This window comes from Anguilla anguilla, chromosome 2 (genome assembly GCF_013347855.1).
Source record: "Anguilla anguilla isolate fAngAng1 chromosome 2, fAngAng1.pri, whole genome shotgun sequence".
Taxonomy (NCBI): domain Eukaryota; kingdom Metazoa; phylum Chordata; class Actinopteri; order Anguilliformes; family Anguillidae; genus Anguilla; species Anguilla anguilla.
In genome coordinates, this window is record NC_049202.1 from 37,289,524 (window position 1) to 37,310,459 (window position 20,936).

A 20,936-nucleotide genomic window follows, 5' to 3' on the forward strand; every position below is an offset into this window, starting at 1 on the left:
AACACGGTTCGGCCAATCGGGAGGCCCGGTCCCTGCGCTCGATGCGCAGGGAGAGCAGCAGCAGCCCAGGTTCGCGGAGCGCCTGTCGATCTGCAATATGGCTGCTGATCTGGGGCCCTGTGTTCAGAGCCACCCCGCGTTCGCCATCTCTACGCTCGCTCAGAGGGCCCAGTGTTCAGAGCCACCCCTCGTTCGCCATCTCTACGCTCGCCCAGAGGGCCCAGTGTTCAGAGCCACCCCTCGTTCGCCATCTCTACGCTCGCTCAGAGGGCTACTCAAACGCACGCTTGCTGCGCCGCTCACACAAAGAGCAGCAGGACTAACGCTTCATTCCGCAAAGCTTTGTGCGACCGACCAAATTCCCCAATAATATCCCACAAAGACCTGGCAGGACACTATAAAACAAACCAATCAGCGCAGCATCTGAAGAAGCCTCAGACCGACGCGCCACGTAAGGCTGGAAGTATCTCTGTCACACAATCTTTACCAAACGCTAACTGTCAAAAGGACAGAAAGAGGAAACTGCATCCTCACTCTCGCCGAGATCTCACACACAGAGCTACAATCAGCAGATGCCAGAACATCAATAGTAGCTCTCTTCTAGAAACTCAACAGTGAGAGACGAGAGGAATTTTAAAACTTGTTCCTAGGGTGGCAGTTAAGCAGTCAAACTTTGCTTTCAGAGCCAGGGAATTGCATCTTAATTTTGGGCTCACTTATGGCAGTTCTTCAGACATATTGCGCACCTAATTAAAATGGATTGCAGTCTATTCTATTCTATTTGATTCAATTATTTACAAATGTCAAACCCGATTGGCAACAGGATTGAAAGCATTACTTGGCTGCCGTTATTTGTTTATTTTAAACAGCGTCAACATGGAACTTCCTGCCTTCATTTTTTAGATTATTCAGTGAGAAGATTTGGTCACCAAAAAACCTGCTTGTTTGCAATACCACTGGCACGGGTCACATACAACATGAGGTTATTACAACGGCAACAAAGAACATGGAAGTCGATCAGGAATGTCCAGGGTCTTTCCTGACCATGCATGTTTAAAACATGCAGAAAATCCAAACCGACTGGCAAGACACTAAGCTAATGTACAGGTAATGCATCTCGATTGCACTACAGGCCACAGTCTGTTGCAAAGCACATAGCGTATGTTTACTCTGAGCGAGCTCATTCTTAAATTCGTGTTGCATTGTGGATCCAGGTCATGTCAATCAAAACATTGAAATATTTACTCTACTCTGCTGCCTGCCCTGCCTTCCACCCGTGAATCTCTCCATCATCGTTAATCAATGCCTGGCTCAGGCATTTTCACGTTACACTTCAGCAACCTAAATATTAATATGCCAACGCATAGATCTTCTGACTGAAGGAAGATATCTACAATGTAATGGATAGTTCAATACTCCAGTGTGATCAGTATAATTAACAACCATTATGGATTGGCTTTTAATGCAAGAGGTTCTGATACAAATTAGGAAAACATATCCAAGCAAATATCAGTTTAACGGCCAATTCATATGCAAGACATAACAGTGAATACATTTATTATGACCGTATTATAATCTAAAATTATTCAGGGCACTCCACATATACAGTATAGTTACTATCAATCTCTGACAGTTATCCTAACAAATACAAATACAGATGAAAACCCAAAAATTTTAAAAATACTTTTAAGAAATGACTGTACTATCTGTAGAAGACTACACAAATACATTTTTTGTTTATATATATATATATATATTTAATTAAATGTAACGTAGGATTACACTGTAAAATACATATGACCAAAAGTATCTGGACACCCCTTAGTCTGGGGCTGTTTTTCATGGTTTGGGCTAGGCCCCTCAGTTCCAGTGAAGGCAAATCTTAATGCTACAGCATACAATGACATTCTAGACAATTCTGAGCTTCCCCAACAGTTTGGGGGAAGGCCCTTTCCTGTTTCAGCATGACAATGCCCCTGGGCATACGGCGAGGTCCATATAGAAATGATTTTGTCGAGAACGATGTGGAAGAACTTGACTGGCCTGCACAGAGCCCTGAGCTCAACCCCATCCATCACCTTTGGGATCAGTTGAAAAGCCAACTGCGAGCCAGGCCTAACTGCCCAATCAGTGCCTGACCTCACTAATGCTCTTCTGGTTGCATAGACGCAAATCCCTGCAGCAATGCACCAACTTCCAGTATAAAGCCTTCCCAGAAGAGTGGAGGTTGTTACAGCAGCAAAACGTGGACCAACTCCACGTTAATGGCCATAATTTTGGATGAGACGTTGGCTGTCAGGCGTCCACATAGTTTTGGCCATGTAGTATATACTGTAAAATTACAGCTATATTTCATTTTTGATCAAAAGGCAAAGGCGTGAACCTACAGAGGACAGGGTATGCTGGAAATTCTGGGGGGGGGTTAGTTCTTTGTGATCTACTTCCACATATTTCCTTAGAGAATAGGCTACACACTGTGCAGGAACTCATCCCAAAACAATATGCTATTCACTGAAATCATTGCACAGGCAAGCATAAAAATAAACAGTTTGCCCACGTCAGTGCAGGCACATCAGAAGAGTGAAAACGGAATAGCTATTCCACACAACTGCACATTTGTTTCTTTTACGAATGGACAAAATACACTGAAAATAACAGTGCAATAGTGGCTGCCACTGAGACAACTATAGTTAGATTGGACACATTTTCGTTTAGGAAAGTCATTACCATTCTCTGTTCTCCAGCACCCCCCCCCCCCTCCCCTGCACTGGGGTAGGGGTGCTGTCTTCAGGGTACTCCAAAGCGGCTTGTTTTATTGGCAATTTTATGTTTCCGGAGGATTTACATATAAACGCATTCATTTTATAGCATGTGCTCACAATTAAAAACATAAATATCTGTTTTTATATTTTGTGCTGCTAATTCTTTGCTTGAGCGCAGCCACAGGCTGCATGTGCCAAAGGAAATGGTTCCAACAGGAAATAAGGCAAAATTATTATCATTTTGTTTATTCAAATAATAAGGTAATATAAAGAAACAACCTCTGAATATGAAAATCAGTGTAAAAGCCGCTTTGGAGTTACCAGAAATCTATTTTCTTGTTTTAAAGCACAAACTTGCATGCGCCCCCAATACCAGCAATTATGAAAGCCACCGGGTCATCAGAAATGTAAATGTAATCTGTAAATATCTAAAATATCCATCGCTGCACACTAAAAATGTCCGGGCCAAAAACATCCACTAAAACTGAAATATTATCTAAACGCTCTAGAAAGCGAACTGTCCTTTTTAAAGGAAGCAGTCAGTGGATGAGTGAGGTTTTAACCGTCTTTCCAATTAGCGGAAAACATTTTTCATTGTGGCCGGTAAAATGAGAATGAATATTCTATTCTCAGTTTAATTATTAACAATGTCCGTGCATACACCTATTAATTTATAGCAGTGACACATCTTCAAGGAGACTAAAGAGGAGACCGGAAAAATGCAAACCGTTTAGAATGTTAACGGATTCCTAAAACCTATTTAGAAAGAGGCCTCAGGGATCTGATGTAATTCTTAGTTGTTATCAAGATTTATTGTGTACAATTTTTTGCAAATTCTAATTACAAAGTGCACTTAAAAAAAAAACAAAACATTTTTTTTTGTAGTGCACCGAGCCTAAAATTTTAATTTCGGCTTTTGTATTGCAGGTCAAAGAGAATACATCATTTACTTCCTTCCAGTAGAAGAGGCCTATGCTCAATACTATGTTGTTCTCCCATTTTTCTGTGGATAATGAGAGTGTCTCATCATGAAAGGATAACAGATTGCACGGTTTGGAGAGCTTTTTTTGAAGTGTGAAAACCGGAGGGTAATTCATCAAGGAGAGGCAAGGGATTAGGTATGATAGTTTCAACTGATGTTGTTTTTAAAGCACTGCATTTCACTGGGAGTTCGGGAAGAGGGAGGGGTTGGGGATATAAAATTTGACTTTCAGAAAGTCCACACTTTGCATTACATTGATATAAAGATGCAGTGCAGTTGAGTGATGTCTTTAATTTTCCCAGGATGTGGATGTAAATGTTTTAGTATTAATAAAAACGTCAGGGTTTGCCAACAGGCAGCTATGTTTTAGGGCCTTGGAAAGATTTGGCAGACCTGTGTCCACTAATGTAATGACCCAAGCTGTACTGTATCTCTTGGTTAGAGTTCAGTAGTACATTACATATTATGTTACAATCACTTACTGCAGCAGACGCTCTCATCCAAAGTGACGTACGGAAGTGGAGAACGTCATGTTCAGGAATACAAAAAATGGGGTAGCACCAATAAATCATGGAGGCAACAATTTGTATCGTAACTAAAGAAAGTACCACAAAATCGATGACCTTTACAAATCTTCTCACAGCGATAACTACAACATTATTCAAAGGAAAATTCCAAGAAAGAAAAAAAGACAGTTTACCTCAACGGGATCAGGTGAAGACATGGTGACATCTGAAGAGGGGGAGTCTTTAGTCTTCGTTGGAAGATGGGCAAGGTTTCTGTTCTTCTGACTGCAGTGGGAAGCTCATTCCACCACTGGGGGGGACCAGAACTGACAGAAGTTGGAAGTGCAGGTATTCGGAGGGGGGTAGTGTGGGACTGAGGTAGGGGAATTCAGTGCTCGGTTACTTGAGTAGGGTCTCATGATCTTCAGAAAATATCATGCTGTTATAAGCCAGCACCACAGTTTTGTATTTATTTGATGTGAGCCAATACAGGCAGCCAGCAGAGGGAGAGGAAAAGGGACGGGAGATTACAGAGCATTCTGAATGAGCAGCACAGGTCTGAAGGCAGAGGCAGAGAGGCCAACATGGAGGGAACTGCAGTAGTCCAGGTGGGAAATAATCGGGGCCCAAACCAGTCGGTGGTTGGTGAGGAAGGGCTGAATTCTCCGGAATGATGTATAGGAACATCCGGCACGCCCGGCAAACAGCCGGGATGTTCTCGGAGAACGACAGTCTGTTGTTGCATACGGCTCTGAGATTCCTGGCAGACAAAGAGGGTGACACTGTGGTGCCCTCTAGGGTGAAGGATAGGTCCAGCACCACAGGGCCTTAGCTGGCAATCAGTGAAAGCAGAGAAGTACGTGTTACCTCCACAGTCGTTGGTTTTCTATTGCCACCAATCAGACGGAGCATGAAATCGCGCAGGATCCAAAGCACAGCATGGGCATAACAATGCTAGCCTGCTAACATCTGTCAGCTTACATAAGGAAAATGGCAGCTGAATTGAGTTTCTAGAAAGCATTGTGCAGTACTAAGAAAATTAATGCTTGTTAGTGTGGTAAGTTTTGCATTTGGATTGTATACCTTTAATTAGTCCAAATACTTACAGCATCCAATCTTGTGTGCCTTGCTTTCAATTTTGAAATTCGCACAGAGACTGCATAAAGGCTTACAAGTGGGACAGAGGGAGAGGGTCTTTGTTTTAGCGCGAGTGTTGACAGCGATTTTCATATGCAAAGGCAATTTGGATGAGAAGACAGTGTCATTCATTTGTTTAAGTAATACAAACACGCAGGACCGAAAACGATAAAAACCCAGCTGGAAACTCAAACAGCCTCCGCTCATTTACAACCCCCATTCCGCGTTTTTCCATCTCTTCGCATATTTGTACAGTTATATATGGACACGGTGTATGCTTACACTGTATCTAAGTATGGATACAGGTCTGCATGCGTGCTTGTGTGCACACGTGTGGGTGGTTGTAGTTCAAACTAGCGTGCGGTTGCTTCGTGGGGGCAAAACCCTCCCATTTGGTCTCAGCTGGAGATCAGGAGATCAGAGGCTCTTAGCGTCGCCAATCAATACAACCGCAAGGTACTTCCACACGAAGGACCGCACTTTGTGCTTTCAATTACCTCTAATCTGAGCAGCGCTGCTGTACGGCAGCGTCTGTCCGACTTGAACGCCAGAGAGGTCAGTGCCAGTAATCACGCGCGTTAAGGCCTACCCTCCTCGCCGTGACAGCCAATGAAAAGCAAAAAGACGGCCAGGAGGTCGTCTTCGTGCACCTCTGCCTCCTGCACGCTCGCTCCCACCTACAAGCAGTTAGCCCCGATGTACAAACGACACTACAAGACGCCACGTCAAACGTCCGCTTTGATTTTTAAAGCCTGAAAGTGCTTCCTTTTGCTTGAGGAACAAGTCCCAGGAAGACTCTGGCAGTCGAATACGTCACCGATCTGAGGCAGGATCGAGGCGCGCTCTTGATTTCAGGTACCTACGGCGTGCGTTTCTGAGCGCTATTAAATCTCCCTCACGTAGCCCGCTGCGGATTCTGCCGACTGTGCGAAGAGTGCCTGCGTAAGCACAGGAAACCGCCATAAATTCAACGTTGCGCCGCGCAAAGCCGACACGCACTCGCTTTAATACATCGTCTGTGTGCTCCGAGTTGGACAGGGAAGAACGTGTCCTTCAAAATTTGGGGAGAAAAAAAAAAAAACCTCATGGTTTTTTTTTTTTTTTTTTACTGCAGGTATTTTTTTACTGTTTTTTCTGTTGTTGGTCTTATTCAGTCTCTCTCAAATTGATTTTATCTTGTACCTTTATCCTCTTACTCCTTATTCCTTTTATTTTATTATGTTGTATTGTTAATACACGTATTGTATTGTGATGTAATTTTGTTGTGGTTTGTTGTGTTGTATTGTAGTGGCCGGAAAGCACTTTGGCGCAACTCCTGTTGTTTTTAAACGTGCTATACAAATAAAAGTGACTTGACTTGACTACTGTTGAACAGTTTCCTAAAGCGCACACCACACGTCGGTGTGGCGTTCTGTGAGCTTATCGGCAGGGTGCGGACCCCCGCCCGTCCGCTCACAGCAGCGCAGTCTCACAGCAGCGCTTTAATACGACTGGCTCTCAATTACCACACGCCACTCCCAGCATGCCCCTCTGCGGCCCAGGGGCAGGCGGGGCTGCCGTTAAAACCGCGCTTCAGGGGCGGGAGCGAGCAGGTGCACAGACGACCCACGCCCGCATTGCCGTAGCGTTTCGTAAGGGGTCGTGGGCTAAGTGGCTCCTGCATGAGTCTGTCTTACAGCCAGGCCACAGTCATTTTGGTTCCATCGGCGCACTTCATCGCTTGAGGGACAAAAAGCCAAATCCAAATCCAAAACTCAGCCTGCCGTCTTCGCCGACTTCCGTACGCTCCGAACCTGAAGGTGAAGTCCAGCTGTGCGCGATGACGTGGCGGCGCTACGACCCCACTTCACTGCCCCGCAGGAAAGATGGAGGTACAAAGAACTAAGCCCACGAAATCAGGACTGATTATTCGAAGCCACTTTTACCAAAAAGGTGCTTCTGAAGTGGCTGGAGAGAACCATGCAGATGAGAACACCAAGCATTTCAAAGAAGAAAAAAAACAACGTTCAAAACGTCCTTCTTTGACTAGACCAATTTCTGGGAATCAATCTAAATGATGTTATAGGAAAGTTGATGATACAAAAAGTCCATAAAAATCTCTCAATTGTGACTCTGGGAGCAGAGCATCTCAAGTCTGAAACGAGACAGCAAGACTTCGTTTGGATCTCCCAGATGACACCCCACTTGCTTCTGTCAAATTGTCCCCAAAGGACTAAAATAAAGGAATAACTTGTATATTAGGTGACTTGACAGACAACTTTTCAAACTTCAGCACCTTTGAGATTTTCGGGCTTGACATCCGAAACTGTACAAAGAGCAAAGCTACCAGTATGTCAGAGTTCTGGAACTTTCTGACGGTGATCCGTCGCGACAGCAAAGCCAGCGCTCAAAAAAGCCGGTCTTTGACGATGGCCGTTTCCGAGAGTGGCTTCGCCCCACCCACCTCCGCTCGCTCCGCCCTCGGGACACCTCCGCTCGCTCCGCCCTCGGGACACCTCCGCTCCCTCCGCCCTCGGGACACCTCCTGCTCGCTCCGCCCTCGGGACACCTCCTGCTCGCTCCGCCCTCGGGACACCTCCTGCTCGCTCCGCCCTCGGGACACCTCCTGCTCGCTCCGCCCTCGGGACACCTCCGCTCCCTCCGCCCTCGGGACACCTCCGCTCGCTCCGCCCTCGGGACACCTCCGCTCGCTCCGCCCACGGGACACCTCCGCTTGCTCCGCCCTCGGGACACCTCCTGCTCGCTCCGCCCTCGGGACACCTCCTGCTCGCTCCGCCCTCGGGACACCTCCGCTCCGCCGGAAAAAATCAGCCCTCCCTCCGTCTCGCAGCCGGCCCGCGCGCCGACTCTTCAATAATGCATCGGAGCGCTTGCTCTCGACAGCAAACACTTCTGGCTTCCCCCGCTGTTTGTTTCACGGGGACGTCGCGCTCGGCCACGTCCGCCAAATGAAATACGAAAGCCGCGTTGGCGGAACGGGCGGCGGACTTCGAGCGAGGGGCGGACCGCCGGCGATCTGGAGCGGCGCCCGCACGGCGGACGCTTCGGCTCGACGGCGGGCTGCGAGGTCGCGCCCTTACGCTTCTTCCTCGCATCGCTGAAACGACGCATCTGAAGGTCCAGTGAATACTAAAGCAGGGGGAAACTAACGCCGGTGACAGATTAACCTTCGTCTTATTCAAAAAAAGCAGCTTCAGCTCCAGCCCACAGCAAGGCAGTTTGGTCCCACTGAGGAGAAGAGAGCGATGCCTCTATGCTAAGGCAGCGCATCTCCTTTGGTTTTACTTACCTTACGATCCTTAGCTTCTCTCGCCCCAAACAGCTGCACAATCAAGGCTTAAAGCGCCCAATGAGCCCGCAGAGATTGATGGCCTGTGACAGTCAGAACCAATCAATGCGTCACATAAGCCAAGCCAGCGAAGCAATCTTCCCAACCGGGGCCCGGCTCATTTGAATCGCTTACCAATAACGAGGCGCAAAATATATATCCGAAAGTTAATTTCGGAGTGTCGGCGGCGGAGTTTAATTGGATGTGCGTTCGAGACGGACTTGGCTCGTCTCGGGCGCAGAGAACGAAAATATTTTTTTTCCCCCCTCGGCTTCCCCTCCTAGAGCGAGTCCGCACTGTCAATTCAAAGTGTCTGCTCCCCGCAACGAAGGTTGAGCCGTTTTGGCATTCCGAAGGCCCCACGTTCCCAAGCAGGGCTTTTTAACCGCGCCGAGGGACCGGTTCATAAAACGAAGGGAACGGGTCACGGAAAGACGAATCAAGATTTCGCAGAGCGGCGTCATAAAAGGCCCGAAAACAAAGGCCCTCCCCGTTTAACGGGGGCTACGACAGCGAGGCCGTTTATCCTTCGAGCTAATCACGTTCGCGAATCCAGAATGGCCTTTTAAGAACCATTGTGGTAAATTTTTATCACTTGTTACAGCGCGGAATCCGCACTTTAAAAAAAATAAATAAATAAAAATGCACAAACAAACATTTTCATGCCCCGCCTAGTGCGGCTCTAAACTTTGCAGCGAACGTTACACAAGGTGGAATTTAAAGACGAGCGATGCGTTTCCATGCATTTCTCTCCAGCAAACGGCCATTCATGCACCACAATGGCACGCAGAGTAACGCGAATAAATAGTCTTCACGTGATACGATGCAAGCCGTCTTCCCTGGGGGAAACGGGCACGAATCACACCATATCAAAGATAGAAGATTCATTTCCTGAATGGACACTCAACTGCACGGGTGGAATCAAACCCCTTTGGTTTCGGCCATGTTCAGCACGCGAAAGAGCTTGACTCAGCAGTTTCTTTTTTTTTTTTGTGAAAGCAGTATTTGGAAAAACTTTGTGTGCAGCAGAAAAAAGGGGGGGGGGGGGGGGGGGGGGGGGGGGGGAACGACCAGAGGCAGGGGAAAGGGTCGCCTGTCGCAAAAAAGCGCCCTGCGACAACAGCCGGCTCCCGAAAGAACTCGGCGATGATTTATTTCCCCGTTTCATGTGCGCGGGACAAACAAGAGGCCCGCTCAGCAACCTGACAGGACCTACACGCAGCGTACAGAACCGCCACACGGCTTTGAACGAAAAGTCGTCAAGGGCCACGGACTGTTTTGGGTTTGGTAGACGGGGGGTGGGGGGGGAGAAGGCGAGAGACCGTGAGTGGAAGGGAGAAGGGAGGTATGGAGGGAGAGACGGATGTGAAAAAGAGCTTCGGATGAAGAGAGACCTCGGAACACCGTCCCTGAAGGGCAACGGGAAAAACAACTCTTTCATTATTGATGGAGGTGTCAGCTTCACAGACCTGCAACGCACTGGCAGACACATGCAAACGGGGCTGCAGGGAGAGCCAATGCCACCCCTCTCCTCTGGCCAGCGCTGATATCCGTGCTCTCTGTTGACGTTAAAATCTTTTTTTATTGTTTTGTTTCCTTCCACCCCCGCCCCCCCCCCCCCCCACTTTTTCTGCACCCGAATGTCACACGTTTTCAGAGGCTTACACGCACAGCGCATCATTACCGATAGGAAAATAAACTGTTACATGTACAAATAATCCGAAGCCACGCCAAAAAGACAAAAAAAAAAAAAAACCCCGAGCCGAGGTTTCCATGGAAACATCCAATGAAGTGGAAGAAACAACACTTTGGGATATTATTCAGTTTCTTGCATTCTGAACATTCGGAGACATGAGTTGCGCTTTCAAAGGCTGAATGGTTCGACTGAGGAAAAAGCTGCCAAATATAGACCACAGATACGTCCGCTGCCTCGTATTTCAAAGCGCTTCCTGACAAATTCCACTATATACAGTCGAGGGCAAAAGTTTACATACACCTAGGCTAAAGACATTCAAGCTCAATTTTTCCATACATTTCATGTTACCATGCATTTCCTGTGCTAAGTCAATTAGGGTATTTTATTTCCATAAGAGCTCATTTCAAAATAATAGCTAAGAGACAGATTTATCTCAGCTTTTATGTGCTAGATCAGATTTTCATGGGGTCAATTCAAATCGATTGCTTTAGAATTACCTCTGATGTGAACAAAGCAGATGCCCTAATTGACTTGCCAAAAGAAATGTATGGTAACATGAAATGTGCGGAGTTGTGAAAAACTGAGTTTGAATATCTTTAGCCTAGGTGTACGAAAACGTTTGACCTCAGCTGTACGTGCAATCATTGACTGATAACACACTTTGAATGGACAAAAGGATTTTTTAAAACGTGATTGACAAGACAGACATTTTTCTTTTTTTTTTAATGTTTGAGAAAGAGGAATGGTAATATGTACACTTCGCCAAGGCACAGATCAATATAAAGAAAGAAGATAAAAATTTCTTTACAGAGATAAAACGCAAGCTGTTTGGCATTTAAAAAGGGCCTCACACAACAACATTAAAGTGGGGGGAAGGGGAAGGCAGCGCTGGGGTTAAAGTGCAGAGGATCCGGTCTTAGGAATGAAATGATTACGGAACTTTCGCCAGGGCAAACGAACGAATGAGGAAAGTGCGGGGACAGGGGGGCGGAGCCTAAACTCTGTACTCGTCGACGTTCTGGAGGGTGTAGGTCGCGACCGAATCCAGCAGCCACCCCCGCGAGACCACCAGCGCCCTCTTCTGGAGAGCTGGAGAGGAAAATGAAACGGTTAAAGTGGACAAATGAGCACAGCGGAGGCTGTTCTATTGACGGCCCGTGGTTACTGGTTCCTGAAAACACTGGCTGGTTTACCGCCTGTTCGGGCGACAATCTGAAAACGCACCTTTGGACCGACGGAGCAGCTAGCTGCCAGTACACGACTCAGGGTAACAACACCTTTATCAGGAGTGTACAGCAAAGGTTTTCACTAAGGAAACAAATGACCTCAGAACTCACACGAGACATGAGCGCTCACACGAGCTAACGGCTCGATTAGAGTTACTCACTAAAGCGATAAGCCGATTTAGCCATCTCAAACGTTAGCTTTAAAGTTACATTAACATCAGCGTCGAGTCATAAAATTCACATTCACACTCCCCCCCCCCCCCCCAAACCCAAACCCTAAAATTTGTACATTAAACTTCAGAAGGGCCGTGGAGAAAATGCACTCGGAAATCTGGCACCAAACTTTGCCACAGATGTAAAGTGGAAGAGCAAAAAACATCTCGTGAGTGAGGAGGACCCTGGGCTCTGTGACAGACGCGCTGGAGCTCCGACGCGCCGCTGGACCAGCCTGAACGGTCCGAGCGGACCTGTCCCCGGGAGAGCAGCGCCGCTGGACCAGCCTGAACGGTCGGAGCGGACCTGTCCCCGGGAGAGCAGCGCCGCTGGACCAGCCTGAGCGGTCGGAGCGGACCTGTCCCCGGGAGAGCAGCGCCGCGCGAGCGGCTCCAGCTCGTTAACTTCAGCGGGCGCGGCCGGCGCTCGGAAGGGGAAAGGGCGCGTTGAATACGCAGCGGGGGGGGGTAATCGAGGCCTGCCGTTCGCCCGCCCTCTCTCTCTTTAACCCTCACACGCCACAGGTCCCCCAGCCTCCGGGCCCCGTCGCGCGCAAAAATAACCCCGCCCCCCTGAAGACGGACGCTCGGTAAACTGGACGTACGGCGAGAGGCGTCACCCCCAGGTTACCCTCCCGTCCCCCAGGGGGGGCTGCCGCGACTACTCCCCACGAGCCCGCGAGCCACGGACACAGGCCCCGCCCCCGCCCAGCTCACCTCCGTAGCCTGCGTGGGACTCTTCAGCGTCAGGCTGCACCAGCACCAGCTGAGCGGACCTCTGCGAAACAGGAAGCACTGGTGAGGAACCCATTCAGAATCAACAGCATCCAGCTCCTACTAAGGCACAATGAGAGTTGACCGGCAGCACTGAGCACATCGTAAGATATTGTCTCCTTTCACTTCGCTAAATGGCTACAAAAGCTTCGAATACAGCGCTAGTTTCAGACATGAGCGCAAGCGTACAAAATAAAAGCACGGCCACCAACTTGGATGAGAGCAATTTTCGCCGGTGCGGTTCGGCAGCGGAAAGATTTGGCGACGCCTTCCAGATCTTCGGCCTTTAAAAAGAGACGACTCATCGAACGCGGCAGTAAGCCATCAGGCCCGTTTTCCCCCGTTCTCTCTGGAGTCACCGATTTCACCATGCAGCACAAGCTGAAACCAGTTCCTTTGACTCGGTCCAATTTCAACATTAAAAAAAAACACCCCAGTAAGATATAAATGACTCTCCCCCCCTCCCCTACTCCTTTACTTGGAAACATTTGAATGGGCAAAAAAAAAAAAAAAAAAAAAAAAAAAACCCAAACAAAACAAAAAAAAAAAAAAAACATCCATTTACTTTTCGACTTGCTTTTATTAATCTGCTTTCTCGATTGTTTCTCCCCGTCACGACGAACATCTAAATGCAAATGCGCCCAGTCACTGATGAATGCCAGGCGAATTTGTTTGGGCGTAATGAATTTAAATAGTAACGCAAACAAACAAAACCCGCAAAGAAAAAAAAAAACCCCCAAAAAAAGCATCTTCGCCTTAAGCGATCGGCTTAGCAACGTTGCCGGGTTTTTGCCGGAATGCAAACGGCGGCGGCGGAGCGTAGGCTAAGGGTTTTGGCGCTGGCTAAATCCGGCGCGGCGGAAGCCGTCGGGTCGGGCCTGGAACAGCGTCTGCGGCGGGAAAAACGGGCGGGCGGCCCACCGGCGCTCGGCTCGCTTTTCAACCGACGCCGACAAACAGTCATTACCGCTAAGTGCAGCCTTCCCCCGCCAGACGCGCCAGATTCAGAAGAGTGGCGGGAAGAGGGCGGGGGGGCGGTGGGCGGGAGGGAGGAGGCGGGCGAGAGCGCGTGGGGGGGGTCGGAGGAGAGGGAGGCGAAGGAGCGAACGAGGGGGGGGAGGGGAAGAGGAAGGCCACGGGGAGGGGTTCGTCTCACCTGCTTGCCGGTGAAGAGGAGGGGGTCCTTCACCACCCTGGCCCCGCACAGCTCCGCCATCCACTCCATCTGACCTGGGGGCAGGAGCACACAGACCGGCCTTCAGACAGCTGGCCTCAGACGGCCCAACGTCAAGCAGCCCGCGTGCTGCTGAGCGCACCGGGTAGGCCCCACGCCGAACCCACACCCAGCCCCTGTAGGCTCCAACACGCGTAGGACTGCCGCACGTCCGACCCCCCCGATCCTCCACGCGGACGCACGGGCGCTAGCTCAGGCCAGCTGGTAAATAATAAGCTAACCTAGCGCTGAGAGAGCGCGCTGCCAAAGGGCTGCGACCCAGCGACCGATCGGGGCCTAAAGACGGCGAGCTGGACGCTGCTCTCCAGGACGGGTGTCCGCTCACGCCTGTAATCTCCCGGTGAGCTTCCGGATTCCCCCCCCGCGGAGAAACGATCGACAGGCCACCCGTGACCGCCAGGTCCTCGTCTTTAACCGCGGGCCCGTCTGTCTGTCGGACCCCGAGCGCGCCCTGCGCGTTCTCATCACGCTCGCTCTCTCTCGCCGTCCTTCCGTCCGTCCCTCGGCCACGAAGGCAGGACGGGACGCCTTGCGCGGGGAGAACTCGTCGTAAGAGAGGATCGGATTGATGGACGGGGGAGGGGGAGGGGGAGGGGGGCGCGGTCGGGACGCAGCTGAGCCCAGTGAAGCGATTACAGACAACAATGCCCTCCCCCTCAAACCCCTGAAACCTCTGTGGTGACAAACACACAGACACACACACACACACACACACACAGACACACAGACACAGGCAAAAGAACAACACTTGTGAGGAACGTAAGGCTGTGAGAGAGGGGCAGAGTTCCCCTATGTAGTCTCGGACGATGGCGGCCGGATTACTGTCCCCAAACTAGCGCGATGCGACTCGTTGTGCTGCGGCTGCCGCTGGGAACAATGGGCCTGTCGCTCAGCACAGGGAGCGCAATTACGTGGCAGCAGTGCTGACTGGTGATCTCAGAACAGCAGACCTGCGCATGTGCTCAGCTCACAGCTACTGTGAAGGGATGGCTAGCACCGCCAAGGGCAGAACAGCTCCCCCAGGTGGACACGTGGTGTACTGGCAGAATCCCACCCTCCCCTTTGATGTCAAACTCATATGATACACAGTGCTGGCAGCACTTATTCCATTCCCCAGTGCTGCCAGATGCCCCAAATGCACAGCAATGTGTCACTGTGGATCAATGGGGAAGCTAAGTTAAGTGAAAGGGGACATGGGTCCAATTCTGACAGGATTCTTCATCCAAAGTGCCTACTGGACAGTGATGGATGAAGACCCTTGAAGAGTGAGAAGACTGGAGCGACTTGCTTTTGTACTTGGTTCACAGTCTTATAGCTTTCAGCTCCTCTATGGCAGTGGCTCTCAAACTCCGTCCTGGGGAACCCTGTGTACCCTGGTGTTCGTTCCAACCACAAGAGCAATCCCAGAATTTTAACAAGTCGTTTGTTTTTCTTAATTAGATGCATTTCATGTTTCGAGGAATTACTTACCCTCTTAAGCTACATTATGTCAAAAACAGCACAAAGAATAAAAGTCTCATGTTTACATTGTGCTTATTGTGCCACATCGCAGAGCATTACATGAAATGAGGCAAAACATTTTTTTATCTGATCAAATTCACTGGGGTGAATCAATAGGCTTATGACTGGTGAATGTGTGGACACAAAAAAACTAACCATTTGGTAGATAATAAGGAATCTGAAGACAAAGTAAATGATAACAAGCCAAATCTGCACTGCGCTAACAAGTTTAAGGAACAAATGATGAAAGAACTTAAACGACGCATTCGGCAAACTTAACCGAGCAAGACGTCGGCTCTAACGAAGAACAGCACACACAGGAGCCCTCGGGGTTGAGTTTGAGCTCTATGGTACCAGACAGGAAAGCGCTGCACCCCTTTAAGGGGAAAGGAAAACATCCAAACAAAAGGCTTTTCTTGTCATATAGATCAAAGTATATTTTTAAACTGAAAGTGCTCTTTTTTTTTTGTCCTTTACCACTAAAATGATCCACCTGGTACAAAACCCTACGAGGCAGACGCTCCTTAACAGCAAGACACTTGATCCGCTATATGCACACAGCCCGCGTGCTTTTTTTTTTAATGATATCCTCGCCCGTGACACAGAGCGGGATGAGCAGGCGGATGAATAATGAATGAGCGTCCTGCGGAGAAAAACCCTCGGCGGAAGAGGAGAGGGCCTCTCGACCGCGTCCGCTTCCCCGAGACGAGCCGGGTGCCATTAAAGGAGCCTCCATCGATCCCCGGGACTAAAGCTCGCCGAACGCGGAACGTCCGAGCGCCTCGAAAATAACTTTCCCCGACCGCACGTGCGCTTGACGTGGGCTCCCCGAAAGAATCGCGGCGCGCAGAGGAGCCCGCTAAATTAAATATTGACGCCCCGGAGCGGACACGCCCGGCGCACTTACGAACACTGCGCAAGCTTCCCTTTTCTCTGGAAGGGAGCGTTCTCAGCCGTGAGGGTCCTTGGGCCCAGATGCACTGTGGGAGACGTCCACCGGTACGCTTCGCAAGGCGTCTTAATTCAGACCCCGGGGTAGGAGGGAGAACCCGTCGTCGTTTCGCGCGGCCCGGATTAGGGAACAGGCCTCGGCGCCGGAAACCCCATTACGTTCTCCGTAACGAGATCGTGAGACGACCTCCGCCCCATTCCCACAGAGAGCCTCGCAGCCACCCGTCGGGGTGACGAAACGGAAACGCGAGGTCAATATTAATATCATTAAAGTCCATAAAAGCGCGGTCGAGCCGGAATTTACGGTCCTTAGCGACCCCGGTGTACTTAGCCTCAAGGGCGCTCGCCGCTTCGGGGCGAGAGATTTATCTGATGGCGCGGAGTCGGCTCGCGGAGCCTCGTTTGCCTTCAGCCGGGGCTACGCTCTTCCCGTCGTTGCCCTGGATACCGTTTAAAAAAAAAAAGAGATGGCGGTAAAGAGACCGGGCGATGGGTTAATGCGCCGTGTCGCGAGGTTTCTCCCCTCCGCCGCTCCCTGTTCTCCATTCTCCCCCCCCCCCCCCCCGCCATTTTCCAGAAGAATTTTTCACAACTACAAATCGATATCTCCGGACCGCAGGACGCGAACACCAGGAGAATGGCGGGGCGGCGGGGATTTCTGAATCCTTTCTCGAGGGATATTCATTCAAAGCACCTTGCCAAGCCGAGGGCCAGAGTAGCTTTACATAAATTAACATCACCTTTGTTCCCCCCCAGCCCCCACCCCCCACCCCACCCCACCCCACCCCCCAACGCCTAAAGGCGCGCTCTTAGAAATCGGCGCTAATTAAAATGCGTAAGCCCTCCGCGGGCGCGGACGTTTGTATAGCTCATTATACAGGTGTTAACAACCGGTCCCGTATCCCGAGGCCGCGTCCGCTGCGTGCAAACAGCTCGAGGGCCAATCACGGGGGAGCGATGAACCAACGCAAAGACGAACGGCGGCCGACTAAAATTCACCGCGCTGCTGAACCGAGCGGTGAGGACGCGCTCCTCGGCCTCCGCGGTCCAGGCGGCGGCCTGTCGGCGGTCAATGTCACCTTCCGGAGCAGGTTCTGGGGGAAGGCTGACGCTACGTCCTGCGTTTGCTGATGTGAGGAAACGGAGAGAGAGGGGAGGCTAAATTTTATGGGAGTGCTCCATCAAAAAAGGAAAAAAAGGGATTCACGTCGGCAGGCAGCCTTGCAAGTTTAATAACAGCACTTTTTATATATCCTTCTACATACCTCCACAAAGAGAATTAAATTATAAAGTTAAATACTAGCTACTGTTTGATCTTACGACAACCTTCAGGCAACAGGCAGCACACTTCACTACGGAGTAGCTAGGGTGAGCGTTCTACTCGCGCACGCGCCCAAATTAAATCACCCATTAAGAACCCGAAATCCAAACACAGCACACTTTGTTAAAAAAAAAAAACTTTGTTTGGGTTTCAGGCACACTGATCAATACAATGAGAGAGAGTCAGAATACCCAGAATGCCCCTTCCCAGGGAAGCGGAGAAATGCCAAGCGGTCGTGTTTCAGCGAGCCGCCAGCGCCCCGCTCCAGCGGGAATGCGACGGGCGCCAACGCGTAGCCCTTGCTAGCTCGGAGCGCTAAACGCTACGCGCTAGCTCTATCCAGTTCTCATTTGCCCGTTCGTTTTTTCCCCACGCGCAGCTCCGTTTAAGAGTAGCGTCCCAGTTTCCGGGACGGGTTCCAGGACGGCGCTTCCCCCGCGGTCCTTAACCTCGAGGATCCCACTCCAGATTAAGTGGCTCCATCGAGCGCTCGGAGAGCCCTTTTTCCGCAGCTGGAACCGGGGGCCGCGTGCGGTCGAGCCAACGCGACCAAACGTTCAATTACGGCCTGTTGGAGAACGAGCGAACGTTCCCACGTCTCCTTTCAGCGACGCCCGCCATCTTTAAGGTTGGCTCGGCCGCCATGTTTGCGGTTCCCTCCCTCCATCTCAGTCTATAGGGGGGGTTGCGGATGTTTTCCAGTAATTCTTAAATTATGAGCGCTTTAATCTTACACAGTGCGCAAGTGCTCCATTTTTATCGTCCATTCGGTCTGGATGTTTATCTTGTTTTATTAGCCTAGCCAAAGGCGGAGAGAGAGGAGCCTAATTAAAGGATTCATTATCCAAAGTCACCAACGCAGCGACGGCTACCTGCAGCATAGTAAAGGGAGGCTGAGGCCCCCCCACGTGGCGGGAAAACCGCGAGGCGGAGGTCACGTTTCTCCCCTTTCCGCCCCCCCCCGTGCCTTCGTTCGGTCTCTCCAGGCCGGACGGTCAGGCAGCGGAGCGGCTCCTGAAGGCCACCCGCTCTGCTGCACAGACTAGATAACAGAGCCCTCCTCTCTGGAGGAGAGGTCCCCTCCATAAAAGGAGAGAACTGAGGTCCCGGGCTCCGTGTGTGTGTGTGCGTGTGTACGTGTGTGTGTGTGGGTTTGTGTACGTGTGTGTGTGTGGGTTTGTGTATTTGTGTGTGTCTCTGTGGGTGTGTGTGTGCCTGTGTTTGAGTGGGTGTGTGTGTGTGTGTGTGTGCGCCTGTGCGCTTGTTTGTGTCTGTATCGGTTTGCGTGTTTGCATGTGTGTGTGTGTATGTGTGTCTGCATGTGTGCCTATGTGCTCGTTTGTGTCTGTATCTGTTTGCGTGTGTATCTGTTGGTGTTTGTGTGTCTGTGTGTCTCTGTGGGTGTGTGTGTGCCTGTGTGTTTGAGTGGGTGTGTGTGTGCGCTTATTTGTGCCGGTGTCCGTTTGTGCATGTGTGTGCGGATGTGTGTGTATGCGTGTGAGTGCCCACACTGAGCACATTACGGTCCAGGTAGAGGATTTTAAAGTACTAATCGGATGTCTGTCCAGCTACGTTTACACTTATTGATTATAAATGGGCCTTCCTCCCCTTCCTGGTGGTATCGTTATTTTGCATTCCTGAGAGTAATGCTGACGCTCTCCACTTCCGTAAATTGCTCCGGATAAGAGCGTCTGCTAACAGGTCCGCAGGCTTACAGATGAATTATGTTCTAAATGTACAAATCAGAGAAAGCAAGTGTCATTACTCACGAATAAGAGAAAGCGAAATTGCCTAATTTAGAAGATGATGAAAAGGAAGGGGGAAAACAGGCAACGGGCAGACTGAACGATCATCGGAGCTCTTTGGGAGGGGCTCTTATCTGGGAGAGCGCTGATGAGAGAGCGGGTCAGTAGAGCCGGACCTCACGCGGGCCGCTGGCGAGCTACGGGAGAGCGCGTGGGCGGCCGAGTACCTGTGGTCATATCTGTGAAGGAGCCCTGGAAGCAGACCTCGTAGCCTCTCATCAGCAGCTGCAGGAGAGGGACAGAGAGGGAGGGAGGGAGGGGACAAAGGAAGGGAGGGAGAGAGAGGGATAGAGGGAGAGAAGGATGGAGAGGGAAAGAGGGAGAAAGGGAGAGAAGAAGGGAGAGGGAAAGGAGGGGGGAAACAGAGAAGGGAAAGAGGAAGATGGAAAGAGGGAAACAGGGAGTGTGGGAGAGAGAGAGTGGGAGAGAGAAAGAAAGAGGGGTAGGGGAGAGGGAGGGCAAGAGAGAGATTGGCTGTTGTTAGTGTTTTGGGCACATACGATCATTTCAGTACACATTGGGCAGACACATGATGGTCCTACTCCAGCGCTCATCCCTCATTAGAATACGGCGAAGCCTGCTAAATGCAGCAGTGCTAATGCTGGGAGTTACTCCTCAGGCCGAAAGGAAAACAGCAGCGGTCTGCATGCTTTCGTGCACCCCCCTGACCCCCCCCTTTCCCAAACGCGCACTGAGCGCACTCTCTGGAGCTTCCCGTGCCCCCCAGTTCCTTTGGTTTTACGTCCAAACGGCCGAACAGAGACAGCCGCAGAAACGATCCGTGGCCGCATCGCCGGCCCTCTGGGGCCCCGAGCGGGGGGGCCTTCGCACGCGACGCCGCGCGCTCATCCGCGCAGCTGCCGCACTTCCTGCAGCTGGCGAGGGAGACGCCGTTCAGCTCCGCAGCAAACAGGAACTGAGCCCCCCACCGCCCCCCCCCCCCCTCGCCTCCAGATCCGGTTCTGTCCTCCATCGACACCTCCGCTCCGTCTCCAGATTCCAGGCGATCAGAGTTATCTGCCATTGTCCGGATATAAAAAATAACCGAGATAATCCGAGCTAAAAAAAGGAGCCCTATGTAGAGCAAACGCTCGATAGCTCACACGGGCGCCCTTCTCTTCCGCGGTGAATTTTAGCTCCGGGTCTCCGTCTGAACGAAGAGAGAAAAAAACAAAAAAAAACTCAATTACAGATTTCCAATTTAGATGCTTCCCTGTGTCTTCAGGTAATGTTAACAGGAGGTCGTCAGAAGCCTTCGCCGCGGCTCGCTCCGCATTATCGTTCCCTTTGCGGAAAACACAGACGACGCCGATCGATTCAAAGGTCTTTGCGTTTCTCAGCCTTTCTCCCCAACACGGGGAGACTTGACAAGGGGACGCAACCAGGCCGGGCCAGGCCGGGCCGGGCCGGGCCGTCCGAATCCCACCAGGTAGGAAAACAGCGATTACGCTCCTAATAGGCCTGAAATGACAGGATAATTCAATCAGCGCTTCAAAGGAAGC

The 20,936-nt window shown here is 50.6% G+C and overlaps 1 protein-coding gene across 5 annotated transcripts in view; it reads right to left on the reverse strand.

Moving 5' to 3' along the window:
* Window positions 1–11,116: 11,116 nt before the first annotated feature.
* The window catches only part of LOC118220721 (breast cancer type 1 susceptibility protein homolog), a 31,961-nt gene continuing 22,141 nt past the window's right edge, over window positions 11,117–20,936 (reverse strand). For all 5 annotated transcript variants that reach the window (XM_035404867.1, XM_035404866.1, XM_035404871.1 and 2 more), the window contains exons 19-22: window positions 19,602–19,659; window positions 13,780–13,853; window positions 12,567–12,627; window positions 11,117–11,500 (exon numbers count right to left, since the gene is read on the reverse strand). In XM_035404867.1, the coding sequence (XP_035260758.1) occupies window positions 11,406–11,500; window positions 12,567–12,627; window positions 13,780–13,853; window positions 19,602–19,659 (288 nt within the window). In that variant the 3' untranslated portion in view covers window positions 11,117–11,405. The remainder of the gene's footprint in view (window positions 11,501–12,566; window positions 12,628–13,779; window positions 13,854–19,601; window positions 19,660–20,936) is intronic.